Here is a 16,520-nt window from a genome sequence, read left to right as displayed (position 1 = left end):
AAGTTAAAAAAAAAAAAAAAAAAGATGATACAATGCTGCTTCATGGGTCAAACCACGGTCTCTGCTGGTATTTCAATACTGCATCATTATCAACAGGATACGTAAATCACTCGCATCTTATGTATTTAGGCAAATGGGGAATTTTGCTTAGAATTTCAGACTGTGCCCAAAAGTAATGATGTTCAATGCACTGATTTCTGTGCCAAGCCTAGTGGCTGGAACATTGGCTTGGATGCATACACACAGCTCAGCAAGATGGTTGGCAAAGACAGTTGGAAGAGAACGCAGTGCTTTTTATTCTTATTTCTGTTTCATGAACAAGAAAATCACATGCCGGCCTGAGAGACAAGCCATTTCTGTGAGTTTACGTCAGTTTCGAGGTAGCACTATCTTCTACTGGATAAAAATTGAACCTAGCAGAAAGATACACCTTTGGAAACCATGGAGACTTCAGTTTGGGCATTTTGATCAGATCTCTGCTCTCAGACAGAGCTGTAAGTGGCAAGAAGCTGGAGGAATTCTTTGAGATCCTTTAAAGAGAACTTGTTCTTGAACTGTGATGGGAAAGTTTGCTCTAACTGCACAGAGGATAAAATACACTAAAACTGTGAGCATGGAAAGAGTAATTTGCCCATCTGCAGACCCAAGGCTTGTATTTCTATAAAGTATTTATAGGCTGTGTAAATACATCCTACATCTTACTCAGTTATTGCAATCAGCATTTCCCTAACAACAGACAAATGTGATAGGAGACTTTTCAGGAAAACACCAGGCTGACACGGTGGCTCACGCCTGTAATCCCAGCACTTTGGAAGGCTAAGGCTGGCAGATCATTTGAGCACACAAGTTCGAGACCAGCCTGGGCACCATGGTGAAACCCGGTCTCAGCTACTCCAGAGGCTGAGACAAGAGAATCACTTGAACCCAGGTGGCGGAGGTTGCAGTGAGCCGAGATCGCTCCATTGCACTCCAGCCTGGGCAGCAAGAACAAAACTCCGTCTCAAAAAAAAAAAGGGAAACAAAATATCTGGAGAAGAGATAGGCTTAGGATTCAGTATTCTAAGCTCACAAAACCAGTTTGTAGTCATGGATATCTTTGTGCTTGTTAATAAATTATTGTCAGGGGTATATGTATGTCTGTCAAATGCTGGTGTTCAATATTTTCAGGAAATTGAGTGTTTATAGGATTTAATTCATCATGCCTTACATATACTAGGTACTCGATAACTATTTATTAATTCAATTTGATTGATCTAACTTAAAATATACTTTGAAAAATGTTAATAGAGTAATGCCCTCATGGAACAACCAGTAAACATCCACACCAAAAATAGTATGCATTTGGAACAAATATTGTGCTCTAAGGAATTAAAATTGCAAAGTAAATTAATCCCTTAAAGATTTATATGAATAATTTTAACTCCTTGAATGGTACCTTTTCAAATCCAGTCTAAAATGTCCAATATGTTTGCAATCTGATGTAATCCAATGAACTTTATAAGCAAAATAGTTCTTCCCAGTAGAACCAAAACCCAGCTATTCCATTTTTGTAACCTTCTGTGTAAAGGAATGGGCTGAACTAATTTTTTCTGAATTCTTTATATTTAATCAACAACATCATTGCCAAAGAAAACCACTTTTCAGAAGTCTCTGTATCCTGGTTTATAACTTATAATCAAAAACTGGAATTTTGCATCTGATGGGCTTTAGTGTGTAACATTATACTGTCATATTTTTTATGCTATAGTTAAAAGTAAGAGATAGTTTCCATTATAAAAATTTTCCCATAGTCAGATTACCCAGCAAAAAACATTTTTCTATAAAAATGGTCTTTACAATCCATAAGCTAGAAATTATTGTGGGTAATTTTTTAAAGAACATCAAAAAAGTTTTGGTAAGTCTAGTAGCATCAGTTGGCTTTAGGTACATGTACAGGATAAGGCAGTATGATAATAATGTTCCACGCAAACAAGGAAATCACTTAAACAACAACCAAAAAAGCCTTGAGGCCTGAAACTCTGACAACTTACTTATCCTTACCCAATTGGGGCTACATGGATTGATTTCGGCTACAGTCTGTTCCAAGCAGCAGGAAGAAATGGAAATAGGGCATAATATAACACCCAGAATCATCCAGTCAGCTTGAAATATCACAGATATATCACCGTGGATCTTAGAAAGATACACCTTAGCTCTGGTTTTAGACCCTTGATCCTCCAGAAGGTGAAGATGCTGGGAAATTTGAGCTGCCCCGACAGGGTAAGGCAACCCTCTATGACCTTCCCAAAGCCCTGCTGTGCCCGTGTCTCAGAGGTCAGCACACTTCACCCTGAACTGTGAGCTTCCTTTAATTGCAGACTTCACTTTCATTTTCCTTTTGGTCCTGGTTGGGGAACTTCTCTGTTCTGTTCTGAAAACTGGACACTACCCAAATGTCACCCATGGGGAATTTGTTCAATGAAACGTGTTAGATCCAAACAATAGAGGATCTTCTGCCTTTAAAAAGAATGGTTTAGATTGATACATACAGACAAAAGATCCAAGGTATATTATTAAGTTTAAAAAAAGAAAAAGCCCTTTATTTCTTTCTCTTGTCTGATTGCTCTGGCTAGGACTTCCAATACTATGTTGAAGAGGAGTGGTGAGAGTGGGCATCATTGTCTTGTTCCAGTTCTCAGAGGGAATGCTTTCAGCTTTTCCCTACTCAGTGTTATGTTGGCCGTGGGTTTGTCACAATAAAATAATGCTTTTATTACATTGAGGTATGTCCCTTAAATGCCAGTTTTGCTCAGCATTTTAATCGTAAATGGATGCTCAATTTTGTCAAATGCTTTTTCCACATCTATTGAGATGATCATGTGATTTTTGTTTTTAATTCTGTTTATGTTTTTGTTTTTAATTCAGTATCACATTTATTGACTTGCCTATGTTAAACCATCCCTGCATCCCTGGTATGAAAATCACTTGATCATGGTGGATTATCTTTTTGATATGTTGTTGAATTCGATTAGCTACTATGTTGTTAAGGATCTTAGCATCTATGTTCATCAGGGATATTGGTCTATAGTTTTCTTTTTTGGTTTCAGCATTTGCAGCGACCTGGATGAGACTGGAGACTATTATTGTAAGTGAAGTAACTCGGGAATGGAAAACCCAACATTGATGTTCTCGCTGATATATGGGCACTAAGCTATGGGGATGCAAAGGCATAAGAATGATACAATGGACTTTGGGGACCTGGGGGGAAGGGTGGAAAGTTGACGAGGAATAAGACTACAAATATGGTGCGGTGTATACTGTTCAGATGATGGGTGCACCAAAATCTCACAAATCACCGCTAAAAAAACTTACTCATGTAACCAAATACCACCAGCACCCCAATAACCTATGAAGAAGAAAAAAAAGAAAAGGCAAGTTGCTGTAAAAAGTTGTAAATCTGTATGTATGTATGTGCTAATATATGCATGGAGGAAAAATCTGCTGGAAGCTACACTAAAGGATGAATGGTGGTCATCTACAGGCAATTTATGACAAAAAAGAAAGAAAATAACTTTCGTTTCTTTTTGATACATTCTTTTCATTTAAAAATTATTGTGTATAAATTTTGTAATAAGAAAAAATATTGTTTATAAGATAGTGAAAAAAGATTAATAAAAACTTTAAGATGTTTTATAATAAACATGCTACAGTGAATCAAGTCTGAAAAACTGGTTGAACCCCCATTCAACCATTTAGAAATTTAGAAATCCATGAGCTGCTAAAATTGGATGAAAATGTTTATGTGCATGTGCATTTTCTGGAAAGAAGCTCCATACTTTCTATAAGATTCTCAAAGGAGTCTGGGACCCAAAAGAAGGTCATGAACTATGACTCTAGCCAAAACCAAGATAGTTATTCCATCCCTCCATTTGTTTTTATTATCATTTTATCACGAAACATTTTATTACTAATTTCATAGTGCTCACCAAAGGTAAAGTCTATGCAAAGCATAAAAGCTGTGGTTCTTAGTCTTACCCTCATTTAAAGGGGTTCCCATTGACTTAGGAGCAGTCCTGGCACACAAGAAACCATATATGACTGTTCTTGGTAAAAGAAAACTCCTAACAGGCACTAAAAGCCTGTAATCATTCAGGACTTGAGGACAGTTGTCCAAGACACAGACAGTCCTATTTTCTCTATGGAGATGGTTGATTTGTGAAACGATGGATGGGGGTTAGACGAGTGGGGAGGGGCAGAGAAAAACAAGTCATGTTTGCACTTGAATTAAGGGAACAGAGTTGAGTGAGTTGGGTTAATTTAATCAGTAAAACAAGAGTCAATACATTATCTATCAACCTTAAATTGTTTGAAAGAATCTTTAATCATAAAAGTGCATTTAAGTATACAGCAAAATGCCTGACACTATGCTCTATATTAATAGAGCATAAATATTAGGCAGCAAAACTGCCTAAATTGGTGTTAAGATTTAGGTAAAAACTTAGCTTCTGATGACTTGTAGACTGAATATTCCCAAATCCCTAGGAATTACATGGGTCCACAGAACGCTTTACCACTTCTACCTTGACTCCTTTGACATTCTCCAGAATCAGGTCTAGTACAGAGTTTAAGATCAATAACAATTTGTGATTTAAGTGAGGAGTCATGAGCTATACCTGCACTGGCAAAATGAGGGACATTATTGGTGAAAATTAGGACTAATACTCCACTTTCCAGGTGGTTTATCACTGTCAAAATAGGTGAATTGTGGATTTAGTATGCACTTGAAATGTCAGATATCCCAGAATTCTGGTGCTGACATTACTTAACTGCACAAGTTTTACAGGTCAAGAAATTGAAGGGGTTCACATAATCCATCAAAGCCCATAGCTAACCACCATCACCTAATCGTATTGATATCTGCCATATGCAAAGCATAGTATTAGGCCCTATACAAAACAGAAATGGGCTGTCCAGGAGTTTTACAGTTTGTCTAGAAAAATAAGATGTATACCATGAAGACAAGCAATTTATAATAAAATGTCAAAATGATGACAGGTAAAGACAATTCCATACTATTGGAATGAAATAACATACAGAAGTCGTATCTCCAGGAGTGATCATGAAGAAATAGTAGTTCAAATGAAATCTTAGAGGAGTTAGATTTTGATGGTCAATGTACAGTATGGGTAGATTTACAAACTATGGCAACATTATGGCCAAAATTTGGATGGTAGAAACACAAGAGTAGGCTGATAAGAGACTGAGAGGTACAGAATGAGTAAACAAGGTAGGCTGAATGGTCCAGTCTTGAGTAAGACAAGCCTGAAAAGTCAATAAAAAAACTTATTGAGCTCTTATTCTATTTAAGGCACTCTAAATGCATTAGTTGATCGAGCCCTCACATGAAGTAAGTACCTCTAGTCCATAAGCAAGGAAACTGAGGCACAAAAATGTTACATGGCTTGCCTTCATTTCAACCAGCTAGTTAGTGGAGGAGCCAAGATTCAAACCCCAGGCAAATCTCACCCCAGGCAAAGAGTCACCACATTCTTCTGGCACAAAAGTAGAGCCCCTCAACAGCCAAGCTTAGGAATTTGAGATTCAGCATCAGGTATAAAGATTGGGAATGAGGTGATAATCCACTGATAATGCTTATATGCATGGTTCATCACTACTCAGAATCCTCCTTTAAAAGCATTGCATTATCTGATGATATTCCCAACAATGTTCACTGATAGTGCCATTTATTCACTGATAAGTCCCATGACTACAGTATTGAGTTGGATATTATAAAGTGCTTAGTCAAATCTTTATCGGGAGAGTCCATTGTGTTGACATTCCATCACCACACCTTTTAATCCTAAAGACTTAATTTTACCTGTTATTCACCTATCACTTCTGCTAGAAATACAACTCATGATAATAAACAGAGCAAAGTATATTTATTTTCACATGTTCCCTGAACATATATGACCTTCCTACAAGGAAAGCCACTCTTGTCAAATAAGACATTCATCCCTTAAAAACTAATTTCTCCATCGTAGGTTCAGGTCTTAAAAATCAGTTGGGTTCCTCAGTTACAGATGTACAGGACATTACATCTGGACTCTCCTAGGAGGGCAGGGGTGAACTCTTCCTCTGAATATCCACAGTAGCCAAATGACTCCTTCTCCCATTGTGGAAGACCACAGATGACTGTCTCCTAATGATTTACTGCCCAACCCCCAGCCCACAAATCAAAGAATTGGGTTTAGTGAGAAATAAGAATGGTGGCCAGTGGCTACAAGAAGGGGAGGGAATGTTTCAGTTTATTTTCTTAAGCCAATTAATGATGAAACGGCATGGAAGGAAAGAAAGACACAACATGGTCGTAAAAGACTATTTTTCCAGATAAATGGCCAGATATCAGATTCTATAATAAGTACTTCCACCTATCAAAACACACACACACACACACACACACACACACATTAACACACACATAATATTAAGAAAATATAGATCTTAAAACACAAAGTAATATTCAGAAACCCTTATGGATATCACCATAAAATGAAACTTCGAAGGACCCTTGGAAATCAATGAATCTGGACATTGCAAACCCTGCAAACTATATATTGCAGGCAGAGGTGTTTGGTTGGGCCTGTGGAATTTTTAAAAATTGAATCAACATTTTATAAAGTAGAGAAAAATTACATAAAAACCCAGATTTGTGGCTTCTCTTAAAAAGTAGAAGACCTGGTGACCCTGAACCCCCTTGCCCAAATGGTAACAGTGAGCTGTAGCTGAAAAGAAGCTGCCGCCTTTAGAGGAGGCTTGAACTGCCAGTTTCCCACCATCTCCACCACTCCCTCTTGTTCTGAAATACAAAGACTAGGTATCGAAAAATTAAATAAAAATAGGAGAGAGCTTAAGGCTTACACCCACCTTGCTTCACTAATTTATGGTACCTGCAAATCTACAAGCTCTGCTCTAGTCCAATCCATTCATTTAAAGAGAAGCAACCCAGCCACCGTAGTAAAGTGACTTACAAACTCATTCCATTAAAAGCCACTAGAGATTATGCAAAACTAAATTTGGGCTGTGTAGCTATACAATGCCACAATCTGTGGCGAAAAGTTAAAATCTCAATCATTGTATTTACACATTCCCCTCACCCCCACTCCAAATAAAGGGCAAAGGAAGATGCTCAAGTTTTCAGAACAAATTTCCTACCTAGTTTGGCTTGGTATGGACAGTTTTCATGTGCCCAAATTTTAGATATGACTTCCTTTCATTCTGAGGGCATAATTTATTGAGAAGACATACAAAATGCTTACTATAGACATGCAAATACTTTTAAAAAGGAAACTGGATAAAAACATTGAACAAGAGGGGAAAAAAGGGTGTTTCTTCTTCAGAAAATTTAACTGGTAAATTATAAGGAAACTGAAACTGACTAAGATTTATTCAGTGATTGCATGTGCCTTAGGTACTTTGCACACATTATACCAATTAACTCTCTCAGCAGCCCAAGGAGGGTAGTATTATTACTCCTGCTTCACAAGTAAAGATGCTAGGCCTCAGAGGCATTCAGTAATTTGAAAAGGACCTGACTTTTCAATCAGGGATCATGCGCATATTCAAACAAAATTCACTGATGTGTACGTTTGTAATGCTTGTGAGAGTAGGGACCATGGTTTGCCCATGCACAGGGCCTAGCACATCGATATTTGTTGTGTAAGCCTGCCCATCGCCAAAGCCCAAAAACTGCTATGTACAAGCACTTTCATTCATAAATGTCATCATTTGAACAACCTTGACATATACAACTAATTCATTTAGGCAGGTTCTTGAACAAGGTTTAGGAAATGTTGGTTCTTTATGTTGTGTAGTTAATGATCCCTACACACGTGTTTACTAAGGTAATAAAATCTCTTTTCTAAGTAAATTTGTCCTTTAGAATTGTTATAAAAGTCAATAGTCAAGAATTTGGCTGAATTTACGAGCCAAAAGCATGTTTGCTAATGAATAAGAATAACAACTAATATCAAAATAAGAATTAATTCAAGAATGTGCGATTTTGAAGAGTCAGGAATTTGATTAAAAATTCAGTTCCCTTTTTTTTCTATAATGAAACAGTTCTTTAACCACAAAACAGCTTTTATAATAATGCCGACGAGTATGGTTCCAAGCAAAACACTCCCCCATTTTAATCATGGTTATTATTTTTGAAAATGAAAATGGCTGAGGTCATTGTAATCTATTTTAGGGTTTGCATGGGTTGATGGTATTTTTGTCTTGGCTTTGAGTTCTCCACATTACCCACTAAATGTTATGGGTTTTGCTGTGTGCCCTTTCAAATCCCATTCTTTCTAATAACGTTATACTTTATACACATAAATTAGAGTAAATTCCACTTTCTTTCCTAACAACTCCAGATGTGGTCCACACTTTCAAAAGGACTAGAACTTGCCTTTAAAAAAAAAATTCAGTATGTACTTCTTAGAACAACTATGTTTCTGTATAGATAAAAATGCTGTATGGATATTTAAACACTAAGTAATTAGTAAAACCATAGGACTTGTGGTTTTTTCACCAAAGTGAAATATGAAGATAATATCTGTATATTTACTTCTTCCAACTTACAAGGACACACACAGATAAAAAAAAGTGCCTAGAAATAAAACCATCTGGGCAGAGTTCTAGACCTACTGATACCAATAGGGAAGGGTGGTCTGTATTCAGACAACCATTTAGGACACATCAGTGAGGCTCGCTGTCTGCTGTAGACCCAGTAGACAAAATTATCAAATATCTAAATGCACTAAAGTGACACAGTCAAGGCTCCCTTTAGACGCAGTTAATATTTCACTGACTTTCCGAACTAAGTTGGGATTTTTATTATAATTCACTATCAGGTCACACAGAACAGCCCACAATCCCTCTAAGTAGCCCCTACACAGCCACACGTAGGAGAATGGCTTCACAATACATACAAATTGTGGAGATCTGGTTATTAAAATGCCTTGAGATCTATTTGTTTATTTTCTTAAAATCAACTTGCAAGGCCAATGTAATAAGATGCTGTAGCTTTTATGAAAGAGGTGAAATAATTTTAAACACAGACACACAATGAGTTTATTTATTTAGAAACTTGTTAAATAGAGTCTGGGAATTCAAATATTCAATGTTGACATTGTACAGAATTGGCAAGAAGCCAGAACCCAGTCTCCAGAGGGACCCACTGGACAAGGAATTCAGGCCTTTCTCTCCTCCCACTTGAGCTAAATAGGTAGAAGCCATTAGTTATACCCACAGCAATATCTGAACCACACTCAAATAAGCTGCCCCAGCCAGGGCACTTCAAAGGAGGCTAAGTGTGTTTAGGTTTTTAGTGCTGAACTAGAGCAATATGTCACACTTTTGAAAGAGTCTTGTAAACAGTTTCTTCCCTATGTAGAGACATCTCTGAAGTTTCTTGTATGGCATGTAGTAAGCAAAGGTAATTAACAAGGATTATACTTTTTTCATTTCCTGGAGGGGCTGGGTAGGATAATACCAATCTGTGTGCAAACTAAGGATCTGAAAGAACTACACTATTTCTCTCTTCCGGTCTCCCTCTCTGGTTTTCTGATCGATTTGTCTGTCTCCTCTTTATCCTCTTCCTCACACTTTTTCCCACTATACAGCCAATTTCCTTGAAAATTCCCTGGTAAACTCTGAAGGCCAGAAGAGTGGGAAGGGGGAAATCTAATTTTAGAAAGAAGACCGTGGCTAGTGGAGTGGGGAAGTAGGGAGGGAACTAATGATTTATCCTGGGCCGTCCAGGAAAAAAGAAAAGCAGACCCTACAGACCATTTTAGAAAATGCCTAGACAGCGGCTTCCAGCGGAAGAAGGGTTAACCGTCACTCCAAAAAATTGTATCTGGCATCATCAGAGTGCAACTCTTCCCTCCCGACCCATCTCTTCCCCAAACCCACTCTCCCTGGCCCTACGAGGCTGGGAAGGAGCCTGTCCCAACGGGGAGAGTGAATGAGTGAGTGTGTGTCTGCCCTCTGCACAAGAGTGTCCCTCGTCTTCCTGAAGCCAAGACGTGTGTGGGTGAGCACGCGCATGTGTAGGTGTGAGTTTACACTGTCAATGTAAACCCAGCTCCGAGGGAAGCAGCGCGCCAGGCACGCAGCCCCTCTGAGACTGGAGAGGCGAAGAAGAGTTCTGGCCAAACCTTGGAGCCCTGAGCTGAGCAGCCTGAGGAGCGAGGTGTAGGGGGCCGTCTGAGTGAGCAACTGCCTCCCATCTCACTGGGGCTTCCCCAGCCCCACCCCCACGTCCATCTGGGGCCACTTCCCCAGCACCAGACGGTTTTGAGATGAAGCGTGGGAGGGCTCAGCTCTTGGGAAAAGGGCTCTGGGTGCCTTGGGAACAGGGAAAAAGCCGGTGACCAGGAGATGACAAGTCAAGTTTCTCCATCTCACCGCCCGCTTCCAGCGGTGGCAACGCGCAGGGGGGGTGCCAGGAGAGAGGGGGGTAAGCCAGGCGTGCCGGGGGCAACTCCGCTCTCTTGTCCTTCTAGCCAGGGGGGGATGGAGCCGGGCGTCCCCGCTTCCTGCCCCAGGTCACGACTGCAGCCTTGGACAAACTGGCCCCAACTTACAAAAATAAAATAAACTCCCAAACAGTAGTAACATGTTTAAAGAGAAATTGCTTACGACTCCTTACCTTCAATTCCAAAAAAAAAAAAGAGAGAGAGAGAGGAAAGAAAGAAAGAAAGAAAGAAAAAAAGAAAGAAAGAAAGAAAGAAAGAAAGAAAGAAAGAAAGAAAGAAAGAAAGAAAGAAAGAAAGAAAGAAAGAAAGAAAGAAAGATTCGTAGAATGACATGTTAATTTCTAGTCTTACACGTTGAATGTCTGTCCCTGCAGGAAACCGGCCCCAGGGCTTAGGGGAGGCCTTGGCTCAGAAAGCCTGGAAGCTGGGCTCCCCGGCAAAAGTCACACTCACACTCATACATACACACACTCACATGCACTCCATAGCCAATACCTACGACTTTGCAGTCCCTACAAATAAAAAAAGAAGCCTTGCTTTTTAGCCTTTCTGCCTCTACAGCTAATGAACCGTTCCCTTCCACAGTGCTGGAGATGAGGGAAGAATGAAAAGCGTAATTAACCTTCCCCTAAACACAGATTTTTTTTTTTTTTTTTTTTTTTTTTTTTTTTTTGGCAAAACACATCAAAATACTGCAAGAAGACTGTGCTCCAAGTGCCAAATGCAATAAAGAAGCCCTAAGCCAGGGTAATGGTCAAGTAATGGCAAATAAACCGCCTTCCTAGAAGGGGCCTCGGCCTCCGTTGGGAGAAGGATTTTCCTCCTCAGAAGCAATCTGAAATAAACAAATAAACGTATTTTTTAAAACAAAGCTCTGTTTTCATCTGAGTTTCTTAAGGATGAAGGAAAACCCAAGTAGGTGGGCATACAGAGAGTGAATGCCTGAATCTGGGTGTTGTGTTTGTTGTTGTCGGGAGGTTGTTTTGTTTTGTTTATCTTAGGTACTGGGCTGACAAGGTGAGTAGTTTAAGGACGGGAGAAAGGGTTGGCATCTACCTTTCCTACTTCAGGGCCTTTTTTTAAACAGAGAGCAAGTGTAGAAGTAACAAGTGCCCCCCTCCCTGCGGTCTTGCTAATCGCATCGCCTTTTGCGACTTTACGAGACTTCTGGGGGGCCGGTAGCTAAGGGAGTTACTGGATGCAACTCGTTCTCTGCTGTGACTGAATTCCCGTGCGTTGTCACTTTGGGGAAGTAAGGTAAGTGTGGCTTCGGTGTTTCAGGCTTTAGACATGCTGGGCAGACCCAACCTGCGCTTCCTTTCCATCCCTCAGGACCATAGCAACTGGCATTTCAGGCACGGCCCAGGTGCTATCCTAGCTGCCCGAGAAAATGGCTGGGAAGTCTCCCCGCGCTGCCAGAGTCGGCTTGGCTTTTAGTTTTCTTTTCTTAAAGATGGAAATAAAATTCAGGGGCGTTAGGCACTGCAAATGTCAATCTTCCTGCCTTTCATTTTATTTTTAATTAAATTTTTTAATCTTCCCAAATGACTTACAACGAATTTATCGGTTTTAACTATTGTATAAAAAACAAGCCCTACAAGTTGGAAACTGTGTTGTGTATTCAATCTCGGTGTAGATTCAGCAGGTATTTTCAGGGTCCGTGGTCTCTGGTCTAGGTCCATGGGCTCCTGCACTGTAGCCAAGGCCAAATCAGGACTTAAGACCACCAAAGAAATTTACGAAAGACAAAAAGAACGACAAGCTGACGAGAAAACAACTATTTATATGTAATTTGTTTCCATTGTAATGTTTTCTTTTGCCACAATAAAAGTAGTTTTGTTTTTTAAAGTACTGTGGTAACAACGCCCCTTCTAAACCCTGAAAAAGGAAAACTGGTGCAGAGCAGTGAAGTTTTCGTTGGATGATTGCACCGCAGGGGTCACCAACCATCTCCGCCACGCGCTACTGGGGGAAGGAAATCGCGCTTTAAAATACAAAAATCTGTAGTTTTAATATGATTTCCTTTATTACCCAGATTGTAACTGAAGAATTGCAACGCAGTGCTTCTGTCTGAGAAAGGCAGCTGCGGCAGCAACAGCTGGAGCAGTGCAAGCGGGAATCTGAGGCTCAGTAAAAGTTTGTAAGAGTTGAGATCTAGCTATCGGAAAGCGGCAGCGGCATCTTTAGGGACCCTGGGGACAAAATAAATGGGTCTCCCACCATTTGAATGACAAGTATCATCAGATCGGAAACGAGGCTCAGTTTCTGGATGTTGAGTGGACTGTGCGTGCAGGAATATTTTAAGACGGCATCGTATATCTTGCTTGGCAATTAAAATAGTTGAAAAAGCTGCTCAAGAAAATTCGAAGGGTTTTGTGTTCTGCTTTCACTTCGGAAGTTATGGGGCAGTGAGTCGTGGCGCGAAGCCTTAAGCTTTCATTTCACAACTTAGGCATGGTTGAAAAGGGCTACCCACCCCCACCCACCACCCCACTCCCGCTAACTCCCCCCCGACACACACACACACTCTCTCCCCCAACCTTTAGTCCAAATCGAAGCCCGCAAACCTCAAGTATATGTACATTTATTTCTCTTCAGATGAAAATAAAGACATCGGCCTCATTTAAAAGTAAACTGGGAAAACAGTTCCACCGGCGCCCTTTGACACTGCAGCAGTTAGTGTAAAGAACAATACCCAAAAGAGAAACAGATGGACTGATGACCCAGAGACCCCTATATTTAGGATGATTTCTCAGACCCAGGGGAAAGGAAATGTATTGGGGGGTGTACGAGTGCTTGGGTGAGGACTGGACAAAGCACTGGAAAGGCGCCTGGGATGACAGCATCTCGCCGGGCTACACCGCCGACTCCACTGCCCGCGAAGCCGAGCCTGCCGAGGTGCCGCCGACTCCCCGGGCTGCTGCAGGGACGCAGCGAGCAGGGAGGCATGGATACGATACCTACCGTACTTGGTTCTAATGTTAGAGGGTCGCGCGGGGGGAGACTGGAATTTCACTGGGGAGAAGCATCCCACCCACTTCCCATCTCTCATTTCTGCCTTCCGAAAGCAACACAATTAGAGAGTTCTGTTTTCGGCGAGTGCGAGTGTGGGAGAGCGAACGGCGGCCTGTCCACTCCCGAGGCAGCTCCAGCCCCGCGTATTGACACCTCAAGGAGGAGCGCTCCGAGATACTCCGGGGCTCGGCGCCGCTGAGTCCCCTTCAACTCGAAGTAGAAGCTTTTGGACAAACGCAGCCCTGTCGCCTACAGCCCTGGCGGAGCATCACAACGTGTGGGAAAGTGTGGGCCCCGCCGGCAAAGCCAGGAGAGTCATCTAACACTTTTGCTGTAAGAGTGGGGGATGGGTGTCCCACCGCCCCCGCCCCAAACCCCTTCGCCCACATCCCGCCAGACCAAGGCCGCTCCGCGCCGGGCAGGCAGGGGGCGCCGGGGAGGGTTATTGACCCTGGACCCAGGCTGCATCCAGACCAAGCGCGGGAGGCTGCGCTGCGCCCTCACCGCGGCCCAACGCTTTTGCAGCTCGCCCCCTGGGGGTTGCTCGGCGCCCAGCCAGCCCGAGGTGCGCGGGTCGCAGCGCGCCCTCTCTGCTTCCTGCTCCTGGGCTGCCGCCGCTGGCTGTGTGCCCTCCGTTCCTAGCTCTCCGAGCGCTCGCTGGGCCTATTATCTCCCCACCTCCGAGCGCTCGCTGGGCCTCTTCTCTCCCCACCTGCACATGGCTCTGCAGAGCCGGTAGTTCTGCCCTGCCCGTGCCCCCCGCCCCCAGCCCGCGATTACAGCCCCCATCTTGGTGTCCCACATCTCCGCCGCAGTCCTCCCGCCGCGCAGCGCCGCGCCGGAGAGCATGGCCGAGCGCACAGCGCCCACTACCGCAGCCGCTGCTCGGCGCAGTCCACCCGCCCGCCCGCGCAACTTCCAGCGGCCGCCTCGCAACTTTTCCCAACTCCACCACAGCCGCCCGCCGCCGCCGCCACTGTGGCTCTCTCTGAGCCTGCTACCCTACCCAAACCCCAGAAACAAACGGAGGTTCGAAAGGGCTCCCTTCTCCTGCCCGCCCCCCCATCCCCCGCGCCCCCCTCCTCCCACACCCGGGACTAGCTGGTTGGCCAGAGGCAACTCTCCCCCGCCTGGGGGAAAGGGGAGGGGAGGGGGAGACTTTCTCCTCTTCTCTTCCCCCCCACCCCACCCCTTCGCGCTCACTCTCGCGCTCTCTCCTCCCTCCCACCCCTAGTCTTTGCTACCCCCACCCCCACCCCCACCCCGGGGTTGCCACAGCTGGTCGGTGCGCGGGGCTGAGGGCTGCCCAGGCTCCTCCGACGTCCAACCCGGGAGCGAGAGCACGGGCGACCGGGGGCAGAGGCTGGAACCGGCAGGTTGCTGGGGCTGCGCTGCGCCTGCCCTCCACCCGGGGCCCCGGCGCAAGAGGCAGCCCGCGCTCCCTCCCGGAGCGCTAGAGACAGATATGCAAGATGGCAGAGGAGGGGGAAAAGCCAATAGAAAAGGGATATTGCACCTACTTGTGGCCAGTTTCCTTGCCCTGCCTTTGGATCTCATGCTGTGCCCAGTCCTGCAGCCGCTGGTGTGTGGTTGGGGCTTTTTTTTCTTGGATCCTTTCCTTCTTTTGCTCTCCCTCTCGCTCCCTCCCTCTCTCTTCTCTCTCTCTCTCTCTCTCTCTCTCCCCCTCCCTCTCCTGTTTCTCTCTCTCTCTCCTGTTTCTCTCTCTCTGTCTCTCTCTCTTCCACACAGTCACTCTGTCTTTTCTTCTTTCACTCTCTCTCCCTCCTTCTCTCCCTTTCTCTCAATCCACACTCGCTATCTCTCCAGCATTGTCAGTTTGGACACCTTCGCACATGCGCGCTAGACGCCCCTCCAACATCTCAGCGCCGCCAAAAAAAGTTTGGAGCGATTTATCACTTTGATTTGGAGATCTTGTCAGATGGCAATCGCCGAGGAGGCGGAGAAAGGGAGCCGCGGGGAGGGCGGCGGGGGGCGGGGAGCGAACGCAGGGAGCCAGAGGGGAGCAGACACCTCGCCCAAAAAAAAGGGGAGGGGGGAATTGAAAAGGCTTGGGCAGAGGATTGATTCCGTGTTAGAATCACCAATAAGCTTGTATCATGATTATTGTTATTGTTTTTCCCACCATAAATTGCAGACATTTTTCTATACCATCTATAAGGAAAGCAAGAAGCGAAGGGGGGGGGGGGGACTTTAAAAACATTTTTTAAAAACCCTTCTGTTAAAGAACTAGAAGGGCTGGACCCTGGGCTAACAATCCAGGAGAAAGTGAGAATCATCCTGAACTTGAGAAATCTACTGCTGCCGCTGCTACTGCTACTGAAGCTATTGCGGCTTCCGCTTTCAGGGTTGTAAGCAGAATAAATAACTGGTTTTTTCCTCGATTTTAGCTGTAATACCAATGCTTGCTGCCATCCTTGGGACATTTCAGTATTATTTCCCTACCAACTAGTAATGATCACCCTTGATTCCCGGGTCCGGGCCAGCGCGGGCATTTGACATCCAAGACCTCCTGCTTTCCCAAAGGTCGGCTGTCACCTTCCGGCCTCCCCCACCGCTGCCCCGGTCGCCTCCCGATGCAGCTCAGCCTGCCTGCCATTTTCACTCACTCGCTTAAACCTACAACCTCGTGGTCAAAAGAAAGAAGAATAGGGGGGAAAATCACACACTCTTAAAAAAACACATTGTTGAAATTTCCTTTAATTACAGGATTTACCAATGAAGTGCCACTCAGAAATGGGAATTCCTATAGGGGCTAGCTGTGTACAACATATGAATCAATCCCAACTAGGTATAGATTTTCTTTTGGTAAACCTTCTTGCATTAAACAGTTTTGTTCAATACCTTCCATGTGCTATTTATGTCCCCATTAATATCTGTTGCAAATCCTGCCAGACACCATAAAAGAAAATTACAATCTTTTCAGTCTCGGTGCTGCAACAATACATCCTTGATGTTCAAGTTAAAGGAAAAGAAAAG

The 16,520-nt window shown here is 43.5% G+C and overlaps 1 protein-coding gene across 6 annotated transcripts in view; it reads right to left on the bottom strand.

Moving 5' to 3' along the window:
- Positions 1–15,480, bottom strand: part of MECOM (MDS1 and EVI1 complex locus) — a 608,842-nt gene extending 593,362 nt beyond the window's left edge. For 4 of the 6 annotated variants that reach the window (XM_007972155.3, XM_007972157.3, XM_007972156.3 and 1 more), the window contains exon 1: positions 15,044–15,480. In XM_007972155.3, coding sequence (XP_007970346.2) covers positions 15,044–15,080 — 37 coding nt within the window. In that variant the 5' untranslated portion in view covers positions 15,081–15,480. The remainder of the gene's footprint in view (positions 1–15,043) is intronic. The other 2 variants (XM_037988585.2, XM_037988583.2) reach the window with 1 other exon arrangement.
- Between the last annotated feature and the right edge of the window lie 1,040 nt (positions 15,481–16,520).

This window comes from Chlorocebus sabaeus, chromosome 15 (assembly GCF_047675955.1).
Source record: "Chlorocebus sabaeus isolate Y175 chromosome 15, mChlSab1.0.hap1, whole genome shotgun sequence".
Taxonomy (NCBI): Eukaryota; Metazoa; Chordata; class Mammalia; order Primates; family Cercopithecidae; genus Chlorocebus; species Chlorocebus sabaeus.
Note: the sequence above shows the minus strand (reverse complement) of the source record. Positions and strands in the feature narration are given on the sequence as shown.